The following is a 20798-nucleotide window of genomic DNA, read 5'->3' as shown; positions in this document are numbered from 1 at the left end:
TGGTAGTTTCCTCATTTTAAACTCTTGGGTTGGCTGTGTTGTTGGAGTAAAGTCCTAAGAGTGGTTTTCCTGCTTTTTAAATTTTATTTGGCCAAGTATTGCTGACCGGATGTGGAGAGTTTTCTTTGGCTTTCTGTTTGCTGACTTTTTAATTGGCTGAATGCCTTATTATTGTACCTTTACTAGAAAATGAATTAATAAAAGGTTATCATTGAGGGAAAGAGAGAAAGAGACAGGGCAAAGCATTGTCTGATTTCTCACACATTCCTTTATTGTGTATGGTTTAAGAAAGTAAAAACACAAAGAACAAAAGACCCCAAAACATTAGGTTATTTAGATTATGAAAGGCATTTTTCTACAGCAAGAGTTCAGGGAAATTAGCGTCCAGGATTTTTAAGTAAGGAATGTACTAATTTGGAGATACCCAAGTAATGGAAACCCAATTTTCCCTTTAATTTTACTCACAACTCTGTGGATACTTAAAGGTAGCATATTTTTTGACAGAAGCAGATAAAGGGACCGCACTTTTATTTACTGCATATTTGAAATAAAATTTTATGATTCGCTTTTATAAAATGTTATCCACGTAACTAGATTAGCATTGTGAATGCTAATTAAATACTATTTCGATTTTAAAGACCTTAAAAGACAATGTACTTTGATTTGTCACAGTTAGGGTCAGTACTGTTCCTATTTCTATTGAGAACAAATTAAGTTAAAAAGAAACACAACATTTAGGAAAGTGTTCAAAGGCATTTCAACAGCAAGTAAACAATTCTGCTCTTCGACTGTGGTTTTCACATCTGATCATAAATACTGCTCCCCACGTAAGGTAATTCAGAAGCCACGGCTTAAAAACAAATTATAAACACTGATGCTTTGTGTAAATACGCACGAAGAATAGCATGCCCCTAGATCCAGCGTTTGACTCCTTGGATGACGATGAATTTCAATGCCTGTTATTTGTCACGCTGAAGCCTGTCGGGTGATGATTCTCTTTATTGGTGTATCCTTCCAAACATATTTCATCGCACCATGTGCAAGGGAGTCCTTTGGGCGGGCGTGCTGGATCCGGGTGCCCCCGCTCCCCTTCGCTCCTTCCTTTCTTGCCCTGGCGCTCTCGCCTCCTCCTGCCTCCAGCCCCCTCTCGCTGCTTTTCGGCTCACGCCCCCCTCCTCTCTCTCCAGCTGGCGACGACGGGGTTGCGCTGCCTCCCAGACCTCGAGGACCCGCTCAGTCAGCTGGGGCCGCCTGCGGACGGCTGCCCCCCTCTCCGCTAGCACCTGCCCCTCCGCGCGGAATGGCAGCCGCAGCAGCATCCCCGGCAGCGGCGGCGGCGGCGGCAGCCCCCACGGCCACCGCGGACGCTATTGTTCCCGGGTGTTAAACGCGCTTTCCCTCCTTTTCATCTGAAACGAACAATAGCCGGAAAGCGCTTTGCTTTCTGTACTGCTCGGGAAGACGGTGTGAGCGCAAGGAAAAATTGCCTGCCGCCCGCGTTCCGGATCCGGACCCTGGAGCGGCTGCGGGCGGCATGGGGCTGCGAGCGAGGCGCTCGGCGTCCGGGAGCCCAGGCGCTGCGGGCCCGCGCCGGGGTGTCCGGCAGCTGCCCCCGCTGCTGCTGCTGCTGCTGCTGCGCCCAGGAGCCCGCGGGGCTGCGGCTCAGGGCGAGGCTGAGGCACCCACCCTGTACCTGTGGAAGACCGGTAAGTGGGACAGAGTTCTCCCTTCCTCTCATGTTCACGTCTGGGTCCATGCTACACAACTGCTGGGCTTCAGCGGGGACCCCTGCGCTTCTTGAGAGCCCGCGTGTCCTGGGGGCCTAAGGGACAAAGTACGGTTACTGAGAAGCAAAGTAGGTCATGTCCGATGCTGTTAGGACAGAAAAGCCTACCAACCAAGGGGCATTCGTGAGTCATCGGAATGATATTTCTCTCGCAGCTCTGTAGTTAATGAGCACAACCAACACTGCACTTTCATAAGGAAGTGCATTTTTAACCTCTGGGTTTTCATTCTACTAGGAGTTTCTTAAATATATTTCCAGCAAAGAACAGGCACACAGCTTGGAGCCGGTCTGTATTCTGTCTTGAGGCGGTTTGCTCGGGGCCATGATATATGTGGGTATAGAGTTGAATTTAAGTAGAGCTTTGTGATATGTGGGACACGTGGAAACAAGCCAAGCGAGGGTAGTTCTAACAGTGAAAGGCAAGTGGGGGCTCCACTGAGCTCGCGGAGAGGATGTAAAGACCAATTCTTAACGAGTGAATTGCGCGATTTTTAAAGTGCACAGTTCTAAGGATGTTTAGGTTTAAACTTTTCCTGCCTTGGGAATTCTTCTGCTTTGTTTTCAACCAACTAACAAAAGCAGCAACTAATTGTGCCTCCGAACCTCCGGGCGAAGTGCTGACTAGAGGTCCTGGTGGGACAGTGACAGGCAGGAAAACAATACCAAGTGAGGAATTACTCCCCTTTCTCTAGTGGCTCTTCCCCCCCCCCCCCCCCCCCCCCCCCCCCCCCCCCCCCCCCCCCCCCCCGCCCAAGGAGGAGGAGAATTCTTCAGCAGACCTGAAACTTGGCATGTTTATAGGAATGAAGTGAGAAGCATTATTCCTATTGCTTAGGAGTAGGGATAAATTAAGAATTCCTTGGCAATGCCTAACCATTAAGAGGAGGCTGCAATAGAAAGGAGGGAGAAGATGTATTTGTCATGGGATTGCAAACAAGTTACAGAGTGGGTCTCTTTCCTGACTTCAGCTGTCTGTAGCCCGCTGCTGCAGAGACAGATTAGTTTACAATTACACCGATATTCTGAAATTTTAGAGAAGTTGCATCTATCCTGCAACTTAGCAGATCGAACAGAAATTTGTTACAAGCCCTGATTTGTCCTCAAATGTTGCAAGAAATATCACACACACTTTTAGAAAAGCCATTTGGTTATTAGCATTAGTCATTCTTGTTAACACTCGGAGTTTAATATTGATTAGTGGATGCAGATGAAATCATATTAATTTATTTCAATTTAAAACCTAGAGTTGAAGACCTTCTCTAATTTAGCTTAACCCATGATTTCACTTTTCAAAGGCTCGGTCATAACAACGAACAGTAATCAAACTATAATTTACCATTAAATGGTATTATTTGAATGCTTGGTAAGAGCTTCTCAGGTAAGTGTTGGGCAAAGTAGTACTTGCCTGGTTGAAATTTGTGCTGTTAAAGTAAGAAAAGCCAAGCAGTAATTCAGATCGAAGAAGAGTCTAGGCAACATTCACTGTGCAGTGTCTCAGGTGCCAATATATGTCAACATAAATGTCATGGTGGGAACACAAGCCAATAAATCATTTAAAATAGTGGAAAACTCTCAGGAGCAAGGATATGGAGACCTTGGTTCCAGTACCAGTTCCAGCTCTTGCTAGCAATAGGAACGTTGGCAGTTCACTTAACTTTTGACCCCTAGTTTTCTCAGCTGCATATAAATGTGATGATACCATCTTCTGACCATTCATAGTGTTATGAAGATTGAATGAGTGAGTTATGAGGAAGTAATCTGTAAATGTCAAAGTTATGTGCATGTGCAAATATAAGCTAGCATGCTGAGGATGATAATGGCATCCCTGTTATGGTGGTCCTTGGTTTGGTGGAAAAAAATGAATTAAGCTGGAGAGGAAAATAATGACCTCTTTATTTTTTTTCCGGGGGGAAAGGAGGCTTTACTATTTGTATAAAGAAATTGAGAGTTGTTATCAGAAGAACAAGAGAATATTTAAAGGAGAGGGATAGACTGGAAATGAAAATGTAGAGGTGAAAGAATCATTAAGTGTGTATAACTTGATGAAAATAGTCAGGAAGAGAATTGGGAGAGAAAATGAGGTGAGACCATCCAGGATGTCTCTTTCAATGGAATACGCTTGGTCTTGGTACAACAGATTATAGGGAGTCACACTATTGGTCAGATCATTGAATTACACGGGTGTAGGAAAAGGTATACTGGATGAGGAGCTAGGACAGGAGCTCTAACACTGTGTCAATCACTAACAAGCTGCAGAGCATTGGCCAAATCATTTAGTGATTTTGGTTCTTGGTTTCTGAGTTTGTAAAATTCATTGATTAGAAAAGATGATATCTAAGGGCCTTTTCAGCCTTAACATGTCTGGTGTGTATGCATACATCTGCACATACCTACACCGTAAATACACATATGCATATGCATACATAGTTTATTAACGTGTATATACATGTAATATATATATGTACATAATACATAAGGTCTATAATACATGATATGTGATATGTATAGAATATGAAAGTTTAAAGTATATATTATATGAAAGTTTTTTTAAGTCAACTCACAACAAAAAGTTATTGAGGACTCACTATGAGTTACATGAAGTCAGTGAGGTCGAGGCTGACTAGGATATTGTCATCCCTTCCTTCAAGAAATTAACAATTGAACAATACTGTAAATATACAACAATTACAACCTGGTGTACCATGCTCATGAACAAAACACTGATAGCAGGGATGTTGTGTAGCTGATACAGGGGGCTGTGGAGAGTTTTAAAGAGGAGTTAATGTTGATTGGGATTTTGCAGGGTGAGAGCTGAATTTTTTTTCTCTGGGAGACATGGAGGTCCATTTCAAGCAGAAGGAAGAGCAAAAATGAAAGTGAAAGACACAACAACATTCTTAGATCTTGAAAGTACTGCAAGTCTGGTCTAGGATCTTTGGTGGGAATGAATGGATATAATGCCAATTTGATGGGTTGGGGAAGATTGTAAGAAAACCTTCAAACTTTGGTAAAGAGTCTGGAGCTTAACGTCTAAGCAAGTAGAAACTGTTGGAAGCTTTTTCCAGAGGATTGACATATTCTTGGCCTAGAATGGAGAGAGAGAAGTGAAGAGGCTTGGAGGTCAGTAAGGAGAGGGACTGAGAGGCGAAGGGGAATAGTCTAGAACCACAGAAGTGAAGAGTGAGTAGAGGAGGACTGGGGGTCACGCTGCAGAAGTGTTATTCAGCTTTAGAGTGTAGGGAACTCTGTGCCAAGGAGAGGAGGAACTCATCCCATGAAGATCTCCATCATATCTGCACCCAGTTACTTGAGACCAAGAATGTGAAAGAAGGAAGAGCAGGTTTCCTGGGGTTAGAGAAGAATATCGATTTAATTTAGCTATACTAAACTTGAGGTAGTAATCCATTCAGATGAATAAATCTAATGGGAGAACTAGTGATTGGATGGGTAGTTTAGGAGAAAGAGTTAGGCTGAAAGTGTAGGCTTGGAACTCAGTAAATGTATGCTATTTCAGAGCATGGTAGTTGGAGAGATCATCAAAAGAAGAGAAATACTGAAAAGAGGGGCCAGGATACTTCACAGAGAGTATTGAGATTTAAAGGGCCACTGTCAGGGAGAGACCAGTGCAAGAATCAGAGAAAGTGTGGTCAGAAGAGGTCCGAGGAAGATGGCAATACGTGCTAAATGGAAGATGTTTTATGAAGGGGATGGTGGTAAAAAGTGTAAAACATTTTCTGAAAGACTGGAAAGAATTATGAAATAGTTCAGAAATGATCAAGTAAAAGGGAGAATTGGTAAGATATTTAAAAGTGTTTTGGGAAAAGGATGTTTTAACTGGAGTGGTAGAGATAAAAACTTATTTGAATAATAAGATAATGGAAAAGGTATAATATTGATAAAGTCAAATAATCCAGAGGTGTTTAAATCACTACTCTGCTGCTTTTAAATAGTGACAACCCCAGAATATATTAAAAATATTTATTAAAATGAAAAAGTTAAATGTTTTAACACTTCTTTGTCATAATTATTTTGAAAGGTAGCTTGTCTTTGTGTGAATGATTGAAAAACCTATTTCATACACACAGAGGTAAAGCACTTATTATTGGAAGATAATTACTGATAAGTGTTAGTTTTTCATTCTTTAATATTCTAGAATATGGAATTTTTTTCAGTAATAATTATGACTAATAATATTTACCTGGCAATTCTAAATTAAGAGTATCAATGCATTGAATAAAATGTGATTGACAACATGAGTAGGACAGAAAATAGTGAATACCTCCAACTTCTATCAACTTCTGTCACAGATATTTTCAGAAAGGTCTTAATGAAGTCATTGAATTTATTATTTTTTAATTGATATATGGTTGATATACCATGTTAGATTAATTTCAGGTATATGCTATAGTGATTTGACAGATTTATATAGGCTAGGTTCACCACAAGTGTAGCTACCATCTGTACCATACAATGCCATTATGATACCATTGACTATATTACCTAGGCTGTACCTTTTATTCTCGTGATTTATTCATTCCAGAATTAGAAGCCTGTATCTCCCACTCTCCTTCACCATTTTGTCCATCCATTTACCCCTTCCCCTCTGGCAACCATCACTTTGTTCTCTGTATTTTTGGGTCTGTTTCTGCTTTCTGTTTTTGTTTATTCACTTGTTTTGTTTTTTTAGATTCCACATATGAGTGAAATCATATGGCATTTGTCTTTCTCTGACTTATTTCACTTAACATATAGGATTGACACTAGGTCCATCCAGGTTTTGACAAATGGCAAGATCTCATCCTTTTTATGGCTCAGTAATATTCCATTGTGTGTGTCTATATACACACATACACACACATATATACACTTTCTTTGTTCATAGACACTTGAGTTGCTTCCATATTTTGGCTATTGTAAATAATGCTGCAATAAACATAGGGGTTGCTATATCTTTCTGATTTAGAGTTTTTGTGTTCTTTGGGTAAATACCCAGTAGTGGAATTCCTGGATCATATGGTAGTTCTCTTTTAAATTTTTTGAAGAATCTCCATAGTGTTTTCCAGTGTCTGCACCAATTTACATTTCCACCAACCATGCATGAGGGTTCCTTTTTCTCCACCTTCTCACCAATACTCATTATTTCTTGTCTTTTTGGTTCTAGCCATTCTGTATATAGTGATATCTCACTATATAGTGAGATATAGGTATAAAGTGATACCTATTGTCATTTTGACTTGCATTTCCTTGATAATTAATGATTTTGAGCATCTTTTCATGTGTCTGTTTGCCATCTTGATATGTCGTCTTTGGAAAAATGTTTATTCAGGTCCTCTGCCCATTCTAATCAGTTATTTGTGTTTTTTTGGTATCGAGTTATGTAAGTTCTTTATATATTTTGGTTATTAATTTCTTATCAGATATATCATTTGCAAATATCTTCTCCCATTCAAAGGTTGGCTTTTCATTTTGCTGATGATTTCCTTCACTGTACAAAAAGTTTTAAATTTGGTATAGTCCCAAATTGAATTAATATTTCTAACAATGAAATTACAATGAAATCCAAGAAATAGGTACACACTAGCCCTTGCTCAGAATTCAGGCGATTAGGGTATTTATAAGTGTGTGTTTTCTCTCAAGGAAATTACTTCTCACATTAAACACTTTTGAACTAAGTTCATCCAATGCAAGGCAATACTTTTAACAGCAATCACTGTGTCCTTTACAAAGTTAATTGTACGTAAAATAATCCCTTACTTCTTCAATACAAAATAAAAATAAGTATTTTCCTTTTATTTTCTTTCATGTACTTGTCCTAATATAAAATATTCTCTAATGCTTATGGAAAAATATTAATCCTAATCGTACCATTCATTAAATAAGAAAGGAGAGAGGGATGTCATTCCAGGTAGTAGTAACATGAGGGTAGCATTATCCTAGTAAAAGTGTTTTGTACTTCAGTTTTGCCTAATTTGGAATGTGACACAGTTTGCTCATTAAATGGAAAATAAGGATGGAGCAGAGTGGACAGAATATGGGCATCAGTGTCAATCCAGAGTAACATGGATCAAAATACTGTATTTTATCCATATTATCAAATTATTTCATCTCCCTGGATCTTTTTCTTTCATCTCTAATATGGATAAATAATATGTATTATATAGGGGTTTTCTGAGGTTTAATTAAATATGGTAGCATATGGAATGTTCTGATGGAGTGTTTGATATATATGAGAACTTCAGTGAATGGCAGTTTTTATTATTGCTGTTATTCTATTGTATAATACAATGGCTACTTAATTGTAATGACCTGGAACAAGTCCAGTAATGTGCATTAGCTTTCTTGCAAGCATTCTTTTTTTTTTTTTTGTAAATATACTAGAAATTACAAATTTATACAGTTTTAGTGCTAGATATTCCAACAAATTATAAGGGGGGCAGCACTGGGGAATTGAAAGAACACAGACTATGGGATCAGAAACCATTGTTTAAATCTGCCTCTACCTGACTGGTCAAGTTACTTAAACTCTGATTTTGTTTTCTCACCTTAGAATGGTGACAGAAGTTCTGAAGTGAGAGGCCACTTGCAAAATTTTAATAGGTAGTAAATAGAAAGTGTCTAGTACAGTGCCCTAAAAATAGTAGATATTCAGAAAATGTTCTCTTCCCATTCTTTATCCTTTCCTCCCCTAAAAATGACATAACAAGCAGGAATTTTATAGATTGAACACATTTATCTGTCTTCTCCAACCAAGGGGCACCATGAAAAACAAAACAAGTCTAGGAAAAGAAGCTGTTTCATCTTTCTTTTTAGTTTGACACTTAAATGTAGACAGCATGGACCAAAGGCCATAAAAATATTTTGAGCAGCAAATTCATGGTGAAGTATATAAATAGAATTTTTTATACTTCATTTTGTGCTATATTTCAGGGGATTTCTCAATAATCTGAAATTTCAGGTTCTTGAAATTATCTTGTCACCAATGCCTTCCAAATTAAATGTTTCACAGAATTGTTTTTATACAATTTTTAATTTTACATATTAGATGATTATTTAAATAAATTTTTAAAAACGGTTTATATCTTGTTTTCCTACCCTTCTTTCTTAGCATACATAACACACTGTTCAAAATTCATTAAGAGCATCATAGAGTGTGAGTTAGAGGTGCCAATGAGTCATAAGGTAGAGATTTTTTCTATTTTTTTTATCAGCACTTTATACTTGACACTTTAGAATGTATTAAAATGATGAAAAATAAAGGAGTTTGCATTTAATCCTAGGGTACCCAAGCAATAAGAAAAACAATATTTAGGGAAGTGATAGAACAATTAAAAACATGTTGGGAAAGAGTAGAGGAAACATGGCAGAACTGAAAACAGTGATACTAAAAAGTAATCCATCTACTGCTTCTGATATATGACTGGACCTAACCAAAAGGATGTCCTTTCAATTTCCAGAAGCACTATTGAGCTAATTGATATTTTGCATAGTTTACCAGGTGAAATTATAATCTCTAGGATATCATTTTTACTGTATCAAAGTTATGCTATGAGGAAACAAATAAGGAGATATGGGGAAAAGGCACAAATGTGCTTCTTTATATGGACAATAATATTCAAATGACCATGTAATTGGATAATGTTGAAGGGGGGGACTCTATGTCCCAGGAGCCGCCAGAGAGAGATAGTCCATGTAGAACTTATTGAGTGATGCCTGTAAATTCAGAAGAAGCTCTGCATGGCTGTAACAACTTGGAGAGGATGTAAGACATTATAAGAGAGAGCAACACAACAAAGGAAGAAAGGGGAAAACAGGCAAATCATCTTTTAAATATTATTCTTTTAAAAATTATTTTTAATAGGCTTTATTTTTTGAACAGTTGTAGGTTTACAAAAAAGCAGAAAGTACAGAGTTGCCATATACCTGTCATTCTTCCCCTCTCCCTATTATTGACATCTTGTATCAGTGTGGTACATGTGCACCATTGATGAGCCAGTATTGACCCATTATTATTACTTAAAATCCATAGTTTATATTAGGGTTCAGCTGCTTTCATACATTCTCTGGTTTTGGACAAATACATGAAAGCATATATCCACTAATATGTGTATCCACCATTATAGGATTATACAGAGTAGTTTCACCCCCCCCCTAAAATTTCTCTGTCCCTCATCTATTTATCCCTCAATCCATTCCTCTCTCCTTCCAAATCTCTGGTAGCCGCTCATCTTTTTACCCTTTTATGTCTCCATACTTGTTCTTTTTGGGGGGAATGTCATGTAGTTGAAACCATATAGTATGTAGACTCTTCTTCCACTTAGTGATTATGCATTTCAGTTTCTTCTGTGTCCTTTCATGGCTTGATATCTCATTTCTTTTTATCACTGAAAAATATACTGTTTTATGGATATAACAAAGTTTGTTTATCCGTTTACATATTGAAGGACATCTTGGTTGCTTTCAAGATGTAAACATCTGTGTGCCGGTTTTTTGTGTGGATATGTTTTTATCTCCGTTGTGTAAGTACCAAGGAACGCAATTGCTGGATCATATGGTAAAGAGAATGTTTAGTTTTGTGAGGAACTGCCAAACTGTCTTTCACAGTGGCTCTACCATGTGCATTCGCACCAGCAGTGAATGAAAGTGGATGTCACTCGACGTCTCTGCTGGTGCTGTCGGTATTTTGAATTTTAGCCATTTTAATGCCCATAGTTGTATCTCATCATTGCTTGCATTTTCTTGTCTCTAATGACCTGTGGTGTTGAGTGTCATCTTTTCATCTGCTTGTCATGTGTACATCTTCTCCGCTCAGGGATCCGCAGTCTTCCCACGTGAGTAGTAGCAAGGGCAAGCAGAACCCTCAGGTGACAGAGGTCGAAGTCTCAGTCTAGCCTGTGCTGCACGTGCTCCACTTCTTGTGGCCCTGATGCTAGGACTCCTGCTAAAAACAAGTATTTTATAAAGAGAAAATACACGTGGAAATTAAGTAGAAAATAAGCAATACACGGAGATGGGCCTACACTTTGTCCTTTGTTCCTCCAGGAGGGGAACACCTTGGGAGAGAGTTTGGAAGTGATAAACAGTATCTTGAAGAGGAAGAAAACGGTGTGATATATTAAAGGTTAAATGGAGCCGGCAAGCTTGTGGGATTTTCAAGTGCATGACACTCGTGCGGGGTCTCTAGCTGACTCGGGTCTGGTGAATCACGTAGTTGCATATCTGCTTTTCCTTGCTCTTCCCTGGAGGCTGGCGAAATATCCTCCTGAATTTCTGGGAAACAGAGGAAATCTTCTGAACTCCTGGTAAGTTGACCTGGGAACCGAGTTGTCAAGGCAGCCTACTGCTTAGCTCACTCCCCCAAACCTTTCCACAGACAGAGTGTTGAGCAGCCCCAGAATGGGGAGAGTCGAACAGCAGCTTCAAAGGGGATAGTGTGTGGGCATAAATACAGTGCACTACCCAGGTACTTAACCTGGGACTCTATAGAGAGCTTGACGGAAAATTAATTTCCCAAGCAAATGTATCAAGCGTAGGCATTGATTATATAGTGGGACTCATTGAACTCATGGTATAGGGCGAATGCAGGACTTTCTAATTGTGCCACACTGTCTGGATAAAAAGTTATCCCTTGGGTTGTCATCGCGGTAGCAATAACAGCACATACTGAGTATTGTAGATGGATGTGTTTGCCAGTATGTTCTGTCACGTGCCTGCTGAAGAATGGCATCAGAACAGACATATTGCCTATTCGGGTTGCACTGTTTAAAGATTATTTTTGTTTTCTCTCTCACAATCAGAGAGCGCAACTGTACACGTCAGAGGGGTCCATGCACTCTATTCAGTTACTTCCCTGTGACAGTGAAAGAGATTATTTGAAAAGAATTGAAGCTCTAGCTTGAAATGAAAGAAGTACTGGTTGCTAAGTAGTAAAATATATATTTATGTGCATTTGTGTGTGTAATAAATAAAATGAAATGTCCCCAAATCAACTTTTGAGCCTCATGTGAATCTTGACCTCATTTTGTAATTTATTGAGAATATGAACCCTAATCCCTGTGTCTTCCGTCCCTCAGCCATGCCATAGGTATGATATTAGTATCTCCCTCTTCACATGACTTTAAAGGTTATCTTGAGACAAAACTGCAGAGCACTTCAATGGTGTCTGGCTCATGTCGGTGCTCAGTAAATGTCGTCTTGTACTGTAGGTGTGAACCGCAAAGGTCTTCTCAGAGGTCGTTTGTCTCTGGATCGGAGTCTTTTTTTCTCTTCATTTTCATTCTTATTCCTTCTCAGATCCACACGTGCATGTCAAGCTTCTCTGCATCTGGCATTTTTCTGCTTTCCCCTGCTGTTGGGGCCAGTTCATAGTTACCCAGCCATCAGCTCTGCTGTTTGCTGAGTTGTTCAAAGTATAGGTAAAAAATACAGAGACGTTCTGCCTTAGTGTTTTATTTTTACTTGGGATTGTGCATATTGTTGCCGTGCAGGAAATGCTGGAGGTGTGACTCTTTAAGTGGGTCTGTGTGTTCCAAAATTCCTTTGTGTGGAAACACCTGAGATTATTCTTGGCAAGACTTTCCTGTTCTGTGATGCTGTGAGTGAGAGTGTGCAGGAAGTGTACAGGGAGTGCTGAGGTATCCTCTCTCAAAGTCCTCTTTCCTCTCCTAAAGTACATAGCCCCGTGTGTGTGTGTGTGTGTGTGTTATGTATACACTCTGCATGTGTATATGCATATATGTAAGTATCCTACTTATACACCTCCAGATTTCAAAATCCTCTGTAAGAAACTAAAATGTTCTCAACTTGGAGGAGTGATACTCAAGTGTTACATGCCCATTACAACCTGTTTTATCTGTACATTCTCTAACGTTTATGTATAATTTATAAGCTTCTGACAGAATTACAATAATAATTCAGTGCATCATTCCCAGCATACTCATGCACACCCAGGCATCCATACCCAGATGCATAAATACATGCAGCGTTGCCTGCACATGCAAATAGCACAGTCATTCATGGCTATTACTACACAGGACTTCATAGTTTATCTGGCATTATGGAAGTTATACTATCTCAAATGTTATGTGAATGCTAAAGTGATGACTTTTAAAAATGTGAACAATTATGAAAACGTTTCACTAAAATATTATACAAAAAGTTATGTTAACATTTTATTTTAGAAAATTTCATTTCAAACTTTATGCTCATCAAGAACTCGCTCATATAAAATACCTTAATATATAAGTCCTTGTATTACCTTCCACTAACTTACAGCTTTTAATTTAAGATTCTTTTATGTCTAACCATCTTCCTGCGTTTGCCACTTTGGTGCCTGAACAATATCTTAAAACTGCAGCGCCTGCACAAATTTCCAAGAAGTACTTTTCTTCTAATAGCATCTGCCTGCCAGCGTATCCATGAACATCGTTTATATAAAATATTTGTTGTAAATTGTTTATATTGATTATGCTATCATTAAGGCAGTACTGATAACAGACCCAGGTGGAATAATATGTATTAACTATTGTTTTTTTATATATATGTATATTATGTGTATATATATAGGCCATTATATATACATATATACACAGGTGTATTAAATGTGTTTTCAGTTTACAATATTTTCAACTTGAGATGGGTTTTTTGGGGTGTAACCCCATCATAAAGGGAGGAAGATCTTTACGTGTTTGTGCGTACGTTATGCACACTTATCTAACCTTATCTAAACCATATATATTGTATTATACTATATATATTTATTATATATAATGTATATTTTTTTCCGATAGGAAATGTAGTTCGCTCAGAGCCACTACATTGCACAACTTCAGGGAATCCAGTCACAGAGTTAGGTTACCTTTTTCTTCATGTTTGTGTCGATCAGTTCACTTAAGTAAAACTGGCAAGCACTTAGTGTCTTTTTTGACACCAAACTCGGTGCTGGGGAACAAATGTGAATATCACATGGACCCCCCACTCCTGAAGTTCTCTGTCACGTGTAAATAACTAATTCTTGTCTGGGTAACGTATTACAAAAATAGAAAAATATATGTGGAACAGAGAAAGGGATTATTGTCCTGAAGGAGACAGGAAAGGGAAGATTTCATAAAACACAAGTTTGAAAAATAAACAGTTTCCAAAATGGACAAAGACTATAACGAGATGGAATTCTAGGCAAAGTGGAGCTGGTGTGAAGAAATTAAATGGAATGTGTTCAGGGACAGTAAGAAGTTCTGAGGCATAAAAAACTGGGGATGAGTTGGGATAGGAAGAAGGGTGAATGTGTATATGGAGAGCCCATAGGAGAACAGTGCTGAGTGGGACACAGTAAGGAGCCTGGCTTTTGTTTGACTTATGGAATCTAGGAGCCCAAGTCTCTTTAGTTGGATAAAATACAATAACATATTTGCAAATGTTAGGTCATATGTGAATTGACAGATTTTAGAAGGTTGTTAGTTTTGTAAATGAACTATTATAATTCTCCTTGAAAACTTTCTATTAGAAAGCTGTCTTTAGATAATGATAATTAAACATAGTTATTTCAAAGGTATTCTTTCAGTTTTATATATAAGGGTGATTTGATATTTTTTTTTCTCTACAGTTTTGATTAGACCAATGTAAAAGGAAGTAAACCTTTCATCTATGTAGTATTTCTCTGGTGGGGTGAGTGACAGAGAACATACATGAGTGAAGTGGACCAGGCATGGGGTAGAGGCTGGTTGTGCTCACTCTTCTTTGTGTGGGCTTGGCCAACCAAAGAAGGAACACCATTCCTTTACCCTACTCCAGGTCAATCATTTGCCATCATTTAGAGATGGGGTTCACTTTTTAAAAAAATATCATAAGGGACAACAGCGTTGACTGCATACAATATCTAGTGAGCCACAGTTGGATTATGGGGCCCTAGTTTACAACCTCTGCCTTTGGCAATCACATCAGGTCTTCAAAAATCTGAGGCTTAAATAGAAGGATGGAAAATATTAAAAAGATACCTTTTCAAGTTTTAGAGAATGACTGCATAAGAAAATGTGGAATGCCAAAATGAAATCGAAGTGTCTAAACAGTCCTGTTTCCAGCTAATATTGACATTTCCCTCCACTTCCCTACATGCTGTGCTTCATTAGTTCTCATTAGTTAAGGGGCCCTCTGGAATGAGAGAAGCTAGAAGGAGAAAGGCATCTGCTGCCATGGGCTGGTGCATATAATCACAGAAATGAAGCAAAGATCATAGGGTTCAGTCGCTCTATAAAACAGCTTCTTCTGACAGTTTGCAGTGGGGACTACACCTCTCTAATGGGAGAGTCATCAAAATGGATTTGGATTTATGGAATCAAATAATCCATAAGGAAAGCTTTGACTGTTGCTAAGATATATTTCACTCCCTGTCTCTCACTACAAGTTTTAATGTAACTTCTTCAGTTCCTTTGGCTTGTTTTATAAGAGAACTGGCTTTGAACTGCTTCAGCTGTGAAAATTCCACAAGAAGAGAATAAATATTATAGAGCGGTCAAGGTGGTCTTTCAAACTTGGGTGATCAAGCATTGCAGCACCATGAACATCATGATGTCTCAAATCATGATGCAAGTTTTCAGAGATTTTAAGAACATTGTTCTCTAAGTAATTTCCTATTCTGATAGAATCATCCAGAAGCTAAATTAATTCGATTTAATGAAAAATGTGGAAATTAGAGGAGTGATTCTTGTACTCTATCGTTATAAGTAAGATGAATCTTCTTTGTTGGCCATATGCTGAATATTGGAATTGCTATCACAGAGCCACTTGTTTAGCAACTTGATTGTGTATAAGAGTTGTGTATCCATCATCACAATCAATTTTAAAACATTTTTATTACCCCCAAAATATTCTGAACCCAATAGTCTCTCTCATGCTTGAATTCTCCATTCTTCCCTATCAGGCCCAGCCCTAGACAGATACTAATCTGCTTACCGTCTCTATAGAGTTCCTTATTCTGGACATTCCTTATAAATGGAATTAAACCTTGTTTGGTTGTTTGTTACTGGTTCATTTTACTTAGCATGTTTTCAGGGTTCATCTATGTAGTACTGTGTATTGGTATCTCATTTACTTTTATTGCTGAATAATATTCCATTGTGTATATATGCCACATTTTATTCATCATTTGATGGATATTTGGGCAGTTTCCTCTTTTTTGGCTATATGTATAATGCTGCTATGAACACTCATGTACAAGTTTTTGGGTAGGCATATATTTTTCATTTCTCTTAAATATACTTAAGAATGAAATTTCTAGGTCTTATGGTAGCTTTATATTGTATGATTTGAGGAACTACCAGACTGAAGAACCATATTTTTTTTTAATTCACAGCACAATATATATTTTTCCAGTAACTTCAATTATGATGTAATTGTCATTCAAGAAAACCCATTGAAGTTTCAATAAATATATCATTGTGTAATTAGAGGGTAAGTAGTTAGAAAATACAGGAAAGTGATTTAGGGGACCCAGTTTATAAGAATAAAAGCACATTTAGGAGGAAAATATGCTGACGTAGTCATGAGCACACTTGATCGGATACCTGCAAGGAGCTCCTTTTGTTTTTGGTTTTGTTTTTTTAAAAGATTCATTTATTTATTCATGTGTCTGTTAGCCATTTGTATGTCTTCTTTGGAGAAGTGTTTGTTCATGTTTTCTGCCCATTTTTTGACTGGGCTATTTGTTTTTTGAGTTTGAGAAGTTCTTTATAGATCTTGGATATCATCCCTTTATCTGTAATGTCATTTGCAAATATCTTCTCCCATTCCATGGGCTGCCTCTTAGTTTTGTTGACTGTTTCCTTAGCTGTGCAGAAGCTTTTTATCTTGATGAAGTCCCAAAAGGACATATGAAAAAATGCTTAACATCACTAGCCATCAGGGAAATACAAATCAAAACCACAATGAGATACCACCTCACACCAGTTAGAACGGCAAAAATTAACAAAACAGGAAACAACAAATGTTGACGAGGAAGTGGAGAAAGGGGAACTCTCTTACACTGTTGGTGGGAATGCAAGCTGGTACAGCCACTCTGGAAAACAGTATGGAGGCTCCTTAAGATGTTAATTAAGAATAGAGCTACCCTACAACCCAGCAATTGCACTACTAGGCATTTACCCCAAAGACACAGATGTAGTGAAAAGAAGGGGCACATGCACCCCAATGTTCATAGCAGCAATGTCCACAATAGCCAAATTGTGGAAGGAGCTGAGCTTCAACAGATGAATGGATAAAGAAGATGTGGTACATATATATGATGGAATATTATTCAGCCATCAGAAATCATGAATACCCACCATTTGCATTGATATGGATGGAACTGGAGGGGATTATGCTAAGTGAAGGAGGTCAAGCAGAGAAAGACAATTATATGGTTTCATTCATATGTGGAACATAAGCAATAGCAGGAAGGACCATAGGGAAAGGGAGGGAAATACGTAGGGGGAGAAATCAGAGGGAGATGAACCATGAGAGACTATGGACCCCAAGAAACAAACTGAGGGTTTCAGAGGGGAGTGGGGGAGGGAGTAACAGGTGATGGATATTAAGGAGGGCACGAGCTGTGATGAGCAGCAACAAATGAATCACTGAACACTACATCAGAAACTATTGATGTACTATACAGTGGCTAACAACATAATAAAAAAAAGATTTAGAGAGCTAGAGAGCACACACTAGCAGGGGGAAGGGGAGCTGGAGAGAGGGAAAGAGAGAGAGAGAGAAGCAGACTCCCTGCTGAGTGCAGAGCCCGACATGGGACTCCATCTCATGACCCTGATCATGACCTGAACTGAAATCAAAAGTTGGATGCTTAACTGACTGAGTCACCCAGGCGCCCTCCTTTTGGGTTTTTAATCTGATCATCCAGTGAAATCTTCAGTAAAGTGAAAACAAGTAGTAAGGATGAAGGAGCTGTAATGACTTAAAGAGAGACTGACTTGGGCGCCTGGGTGGCTCAGTTGGTTAAGCGACTGCCTTCGGCTCAGGTCATGATCCTGGAGTCCCGGGATCGAGTCCCACATCGGGCTCCCTGCTCAGCAGGGAGTCTGCTTCTCCCTCTGACCCTCCCCCCTCTCATGTGCTCTCTCTGATTCTCTCTCTCTCAAATAAATAAATAAAATCTTTAAAAAAAAAAGAGAGAGACTGACTTAATCACATATATTTAATATGCACAGGAAAATCTAAGTGATACTTATTCAAATATTTAAATTAGCATTATATGGTATAAATAATATATAAATAATAGGTAATAACAGAAATTTTATTTTAATACTTTCAGACAAGCATAGGTAGATAAATAATTACAGGTTTGTGTTATGATAAATATTTTGACTTTGGTATCTTGACTGAGCATTTGACAGTGTTTTTGAGATTTTAACATTGATTTTCATAACTTTCTTCAATTTTGTGACATAGAATAACGTATTTTTTCTAAACAACTTATTGGCCTATAATCAAATATAAATATATTTTCATAGTCCATCATGCAATGAATCTTAACATTGAAAAGTATAAAGAGCCTTTTCAAATCATAAGTTAGTATTTAGTTTCAGTATATTGATGTTATCCTTTTTTTATCCCTTTAAAAAAAAGTGTTATATAGATTTAACTGTGGATTTTCTTGGCAGTATAACACAGTTTATACTGAACACCATATAACAAAACATCCTAAATCCTTTTTTACTTTTCCCAAAATATCCCACAGAGCCTCTTTCTCTTTCTCTCCTGCTCACGTGCTTTCTCTTTCTTGCATACACACTTACACATCTCATTTATCTCTCCTATGTAGCCTCAAATTTTATTCATTCTCAAAGTTCTCTTTGCTAAGCTCTTTCCCTTCTCTCCCACCTTCCAGGTCTGACCATCTGTGCTGTGTTTTGGTACAATATTGCAGTTTACCACTAATTTCAGGGGATCATTTTCCAAGTATATAAACTGACAAAATTTCTTGAATAGGAATATTATCGACATTAGAAGTGCTGACTTTTGCAATGTCCTGTACAGGGAGACTTGCATTCCAGCTGTAGTTTTCCCCGAAAAAGACAAAGTAAACACCTGCTGGCATCATTATATTTGTCTACAGGCAACTAAACAATGATATATTCAGTGTGGACTGCTGTATGGGAAACAGCTGTGAAAGGAGCTAAAATTTATTATTGAAAGTAAAAGAACTGGTGTAAATTTATTCTAATGAGATTCTTTGCAAACATTACAGTAAGTAGGTTTTGGAAACATTTTCATTCTGTCTCTTGTCCTTTAAAAATGACTTTTCTGAAGATACTATATATCTTAGGGCATGTGATGAAAGAGATGAAAATTAGGACTGTCAGTATTCAGAGATTTATGTGGTTAGGTTTTTCCTACCACTCATGTGATAAGATTTTTAATATGAGCTCAGATGTGTTCATTTCTTACTAAATATTGGACCTATATCAAAAGTCCCTCTTGACAAAGAGGATAAGTTACTTTTAAATGCATCATGAATGCACTGTAGCAACGTTTTGAACCATAAGTATGAAGTATACTACAAGATAGCAATTTCACCCCTGAGGAAAACTTGGAATATTTTTTCCATTTTTGAAGCTTTTTTTTTATAACTTTTATACAGTGCATGCCCTTATTTTAAGTTGCAGCGTGTGTGTGTGTGTGTGTATGCACATTTGATAATTCTCTTGATTAATGTGCACAGGAAATTTGGCATCTTAAAGTCTGCTTAATGGACAGAAGAGACATTACACACAAAGTTTTAAAATATAAACCAATAAAATGTACTTAATACTAACATACTGCACATAATTTAATCTGTAGTCGATCGTGATGCGTAAATGTCTTCAAAACGTTGAAGTGCACCAGAGTCTTGATTATGAACAAAAATGTATTGCTGTAATAGAGCTATGAGGAAGTACTGCAAGAAATTATATGGTAGGATGCTGAATTAAACCATATTTGATGAGTCTTTTTTCATTTAATTTTGTACTTTTAAGGCATATTTAAAAGTATTTTTCTGAATGACTTTCTACATTCAAAAATTTACAGAGACGCATATATCCTACTCACATTCACACTTTTGAGAGTTGAAATTAAATGATTCTAGGGATGTGCTAATATCTTCAGTGATTTTGCCTTCATGTACATGTATTTAGTATGTATCTTATTTTTTAAGTCGTATTAATGGATCTAGAATGGAAAGATAAATTTGAGGTGGAGACAAAATACGACCTCCTCTTTCAAGCAAACTTATTCTCCTCCCCTCTTTTCCATTCTGTTTTTTTTAAAGATTTATTTTAGAGAGAGAGAGCGAGCACAAACGGGGGGAGGGCCAGAAGGAGAGAGAGAGAGAGAATCCTAAGCAGACTCCATACTGAGCGGGAATCCTGATGCAGAGCTTGATCTCACAGCCCATGTACTTATGACCTTGAGCTGAAACCAAGAGTCCGATGCTTAACCAATTGAGCCACCCAGGCACTCCTTCTCGTTCTTATTTTAAAAGACATATTAGTGACATCAGCAATAAGGTGTGGTACCCTCTGAGCCTCTTTATTTACTGCACAAATAATGTACTGAACTCTGTCCTAGATCCTCTTCTACTATGAGGAAACATAGACACACATGATTGGGTCCCTCAGTCACTGACAAGCTCATATCTTTGAAAGAAGTGCACACACACAACTGCAAATCAGTGTGATTGGGGCTACTGAGCAGGCATATTTGAAGTGCTCTAAGGACACTGAAGATGAAGGGATCGATTAATCTGGGCTTGGGAAGGGCAAGGACCAGTAAAGGCCTGCCAGAGGTGTGGACAGTTGAGCTAGTTTGGAAAGTGTGAGTAAAACCCTAAGAGGTGAGAGATGATGGGATGCACATGGTTAAGGCACAGAGGTGTGAATTAACAACCTAAATGGCTTTTATATTCTAAAGAGCTCTCTCAGTACCTAAGAAGGCTACAACTACTCCCTATTGGTATTCTCCCCAACTTCAGTGATTGCTCTCAGTTTTG

General features: G+C 38.1%; 1 protein-coding gene across 5 annotated transcripts in view; it reads left to right on the top strand.

Annotated features, from left to right (window-relative positions):
- Positions 1–504: 504 nt before the first annotated feature.
- THSD7A (thrombospondin type 1 domain containing 7A) overlaps positions 505–20798 on the top strand; it is a 441557-nt gene continuing 421263 nt past the window's right edge. For all 5 annotated transcript variants that reach the window (XM_035020648.1, XM_035020650.1, XM_035020649.1 and 2 more), the window contains exon 1: positions 505–1706. In XM_035020648.1, coding sequence (XP_034876539.1) covers positions 1535–1706 — 172 coding nt within the window. In that variant the 5' untranslated portion in view covers positions 505–1534. The remainder of the gene's footprint in view (positions 1707–20798) is intronic.

Source organism: Mirounga leonina, unplaced genomic scaffold, assembly GCF_011800145.1.
Source record: "Mirounga leonina isolate KUSES-001 unplaced genomic scaffold, KU_Mleo_1.0 Mir_174, whole genome shotgun sequence".
Taxonomy (NCBI): domain Eukaryota; kingdom Metazoa; phylum Chordata; class Mammalia; order Carnivora; family Phocidae; genus Mirounga; species Mirounga leonina.
Note: the sequence above shows the minus strand (reverse complement) of the source record. Positions and strands in the feature narration are given on the sequence as shown.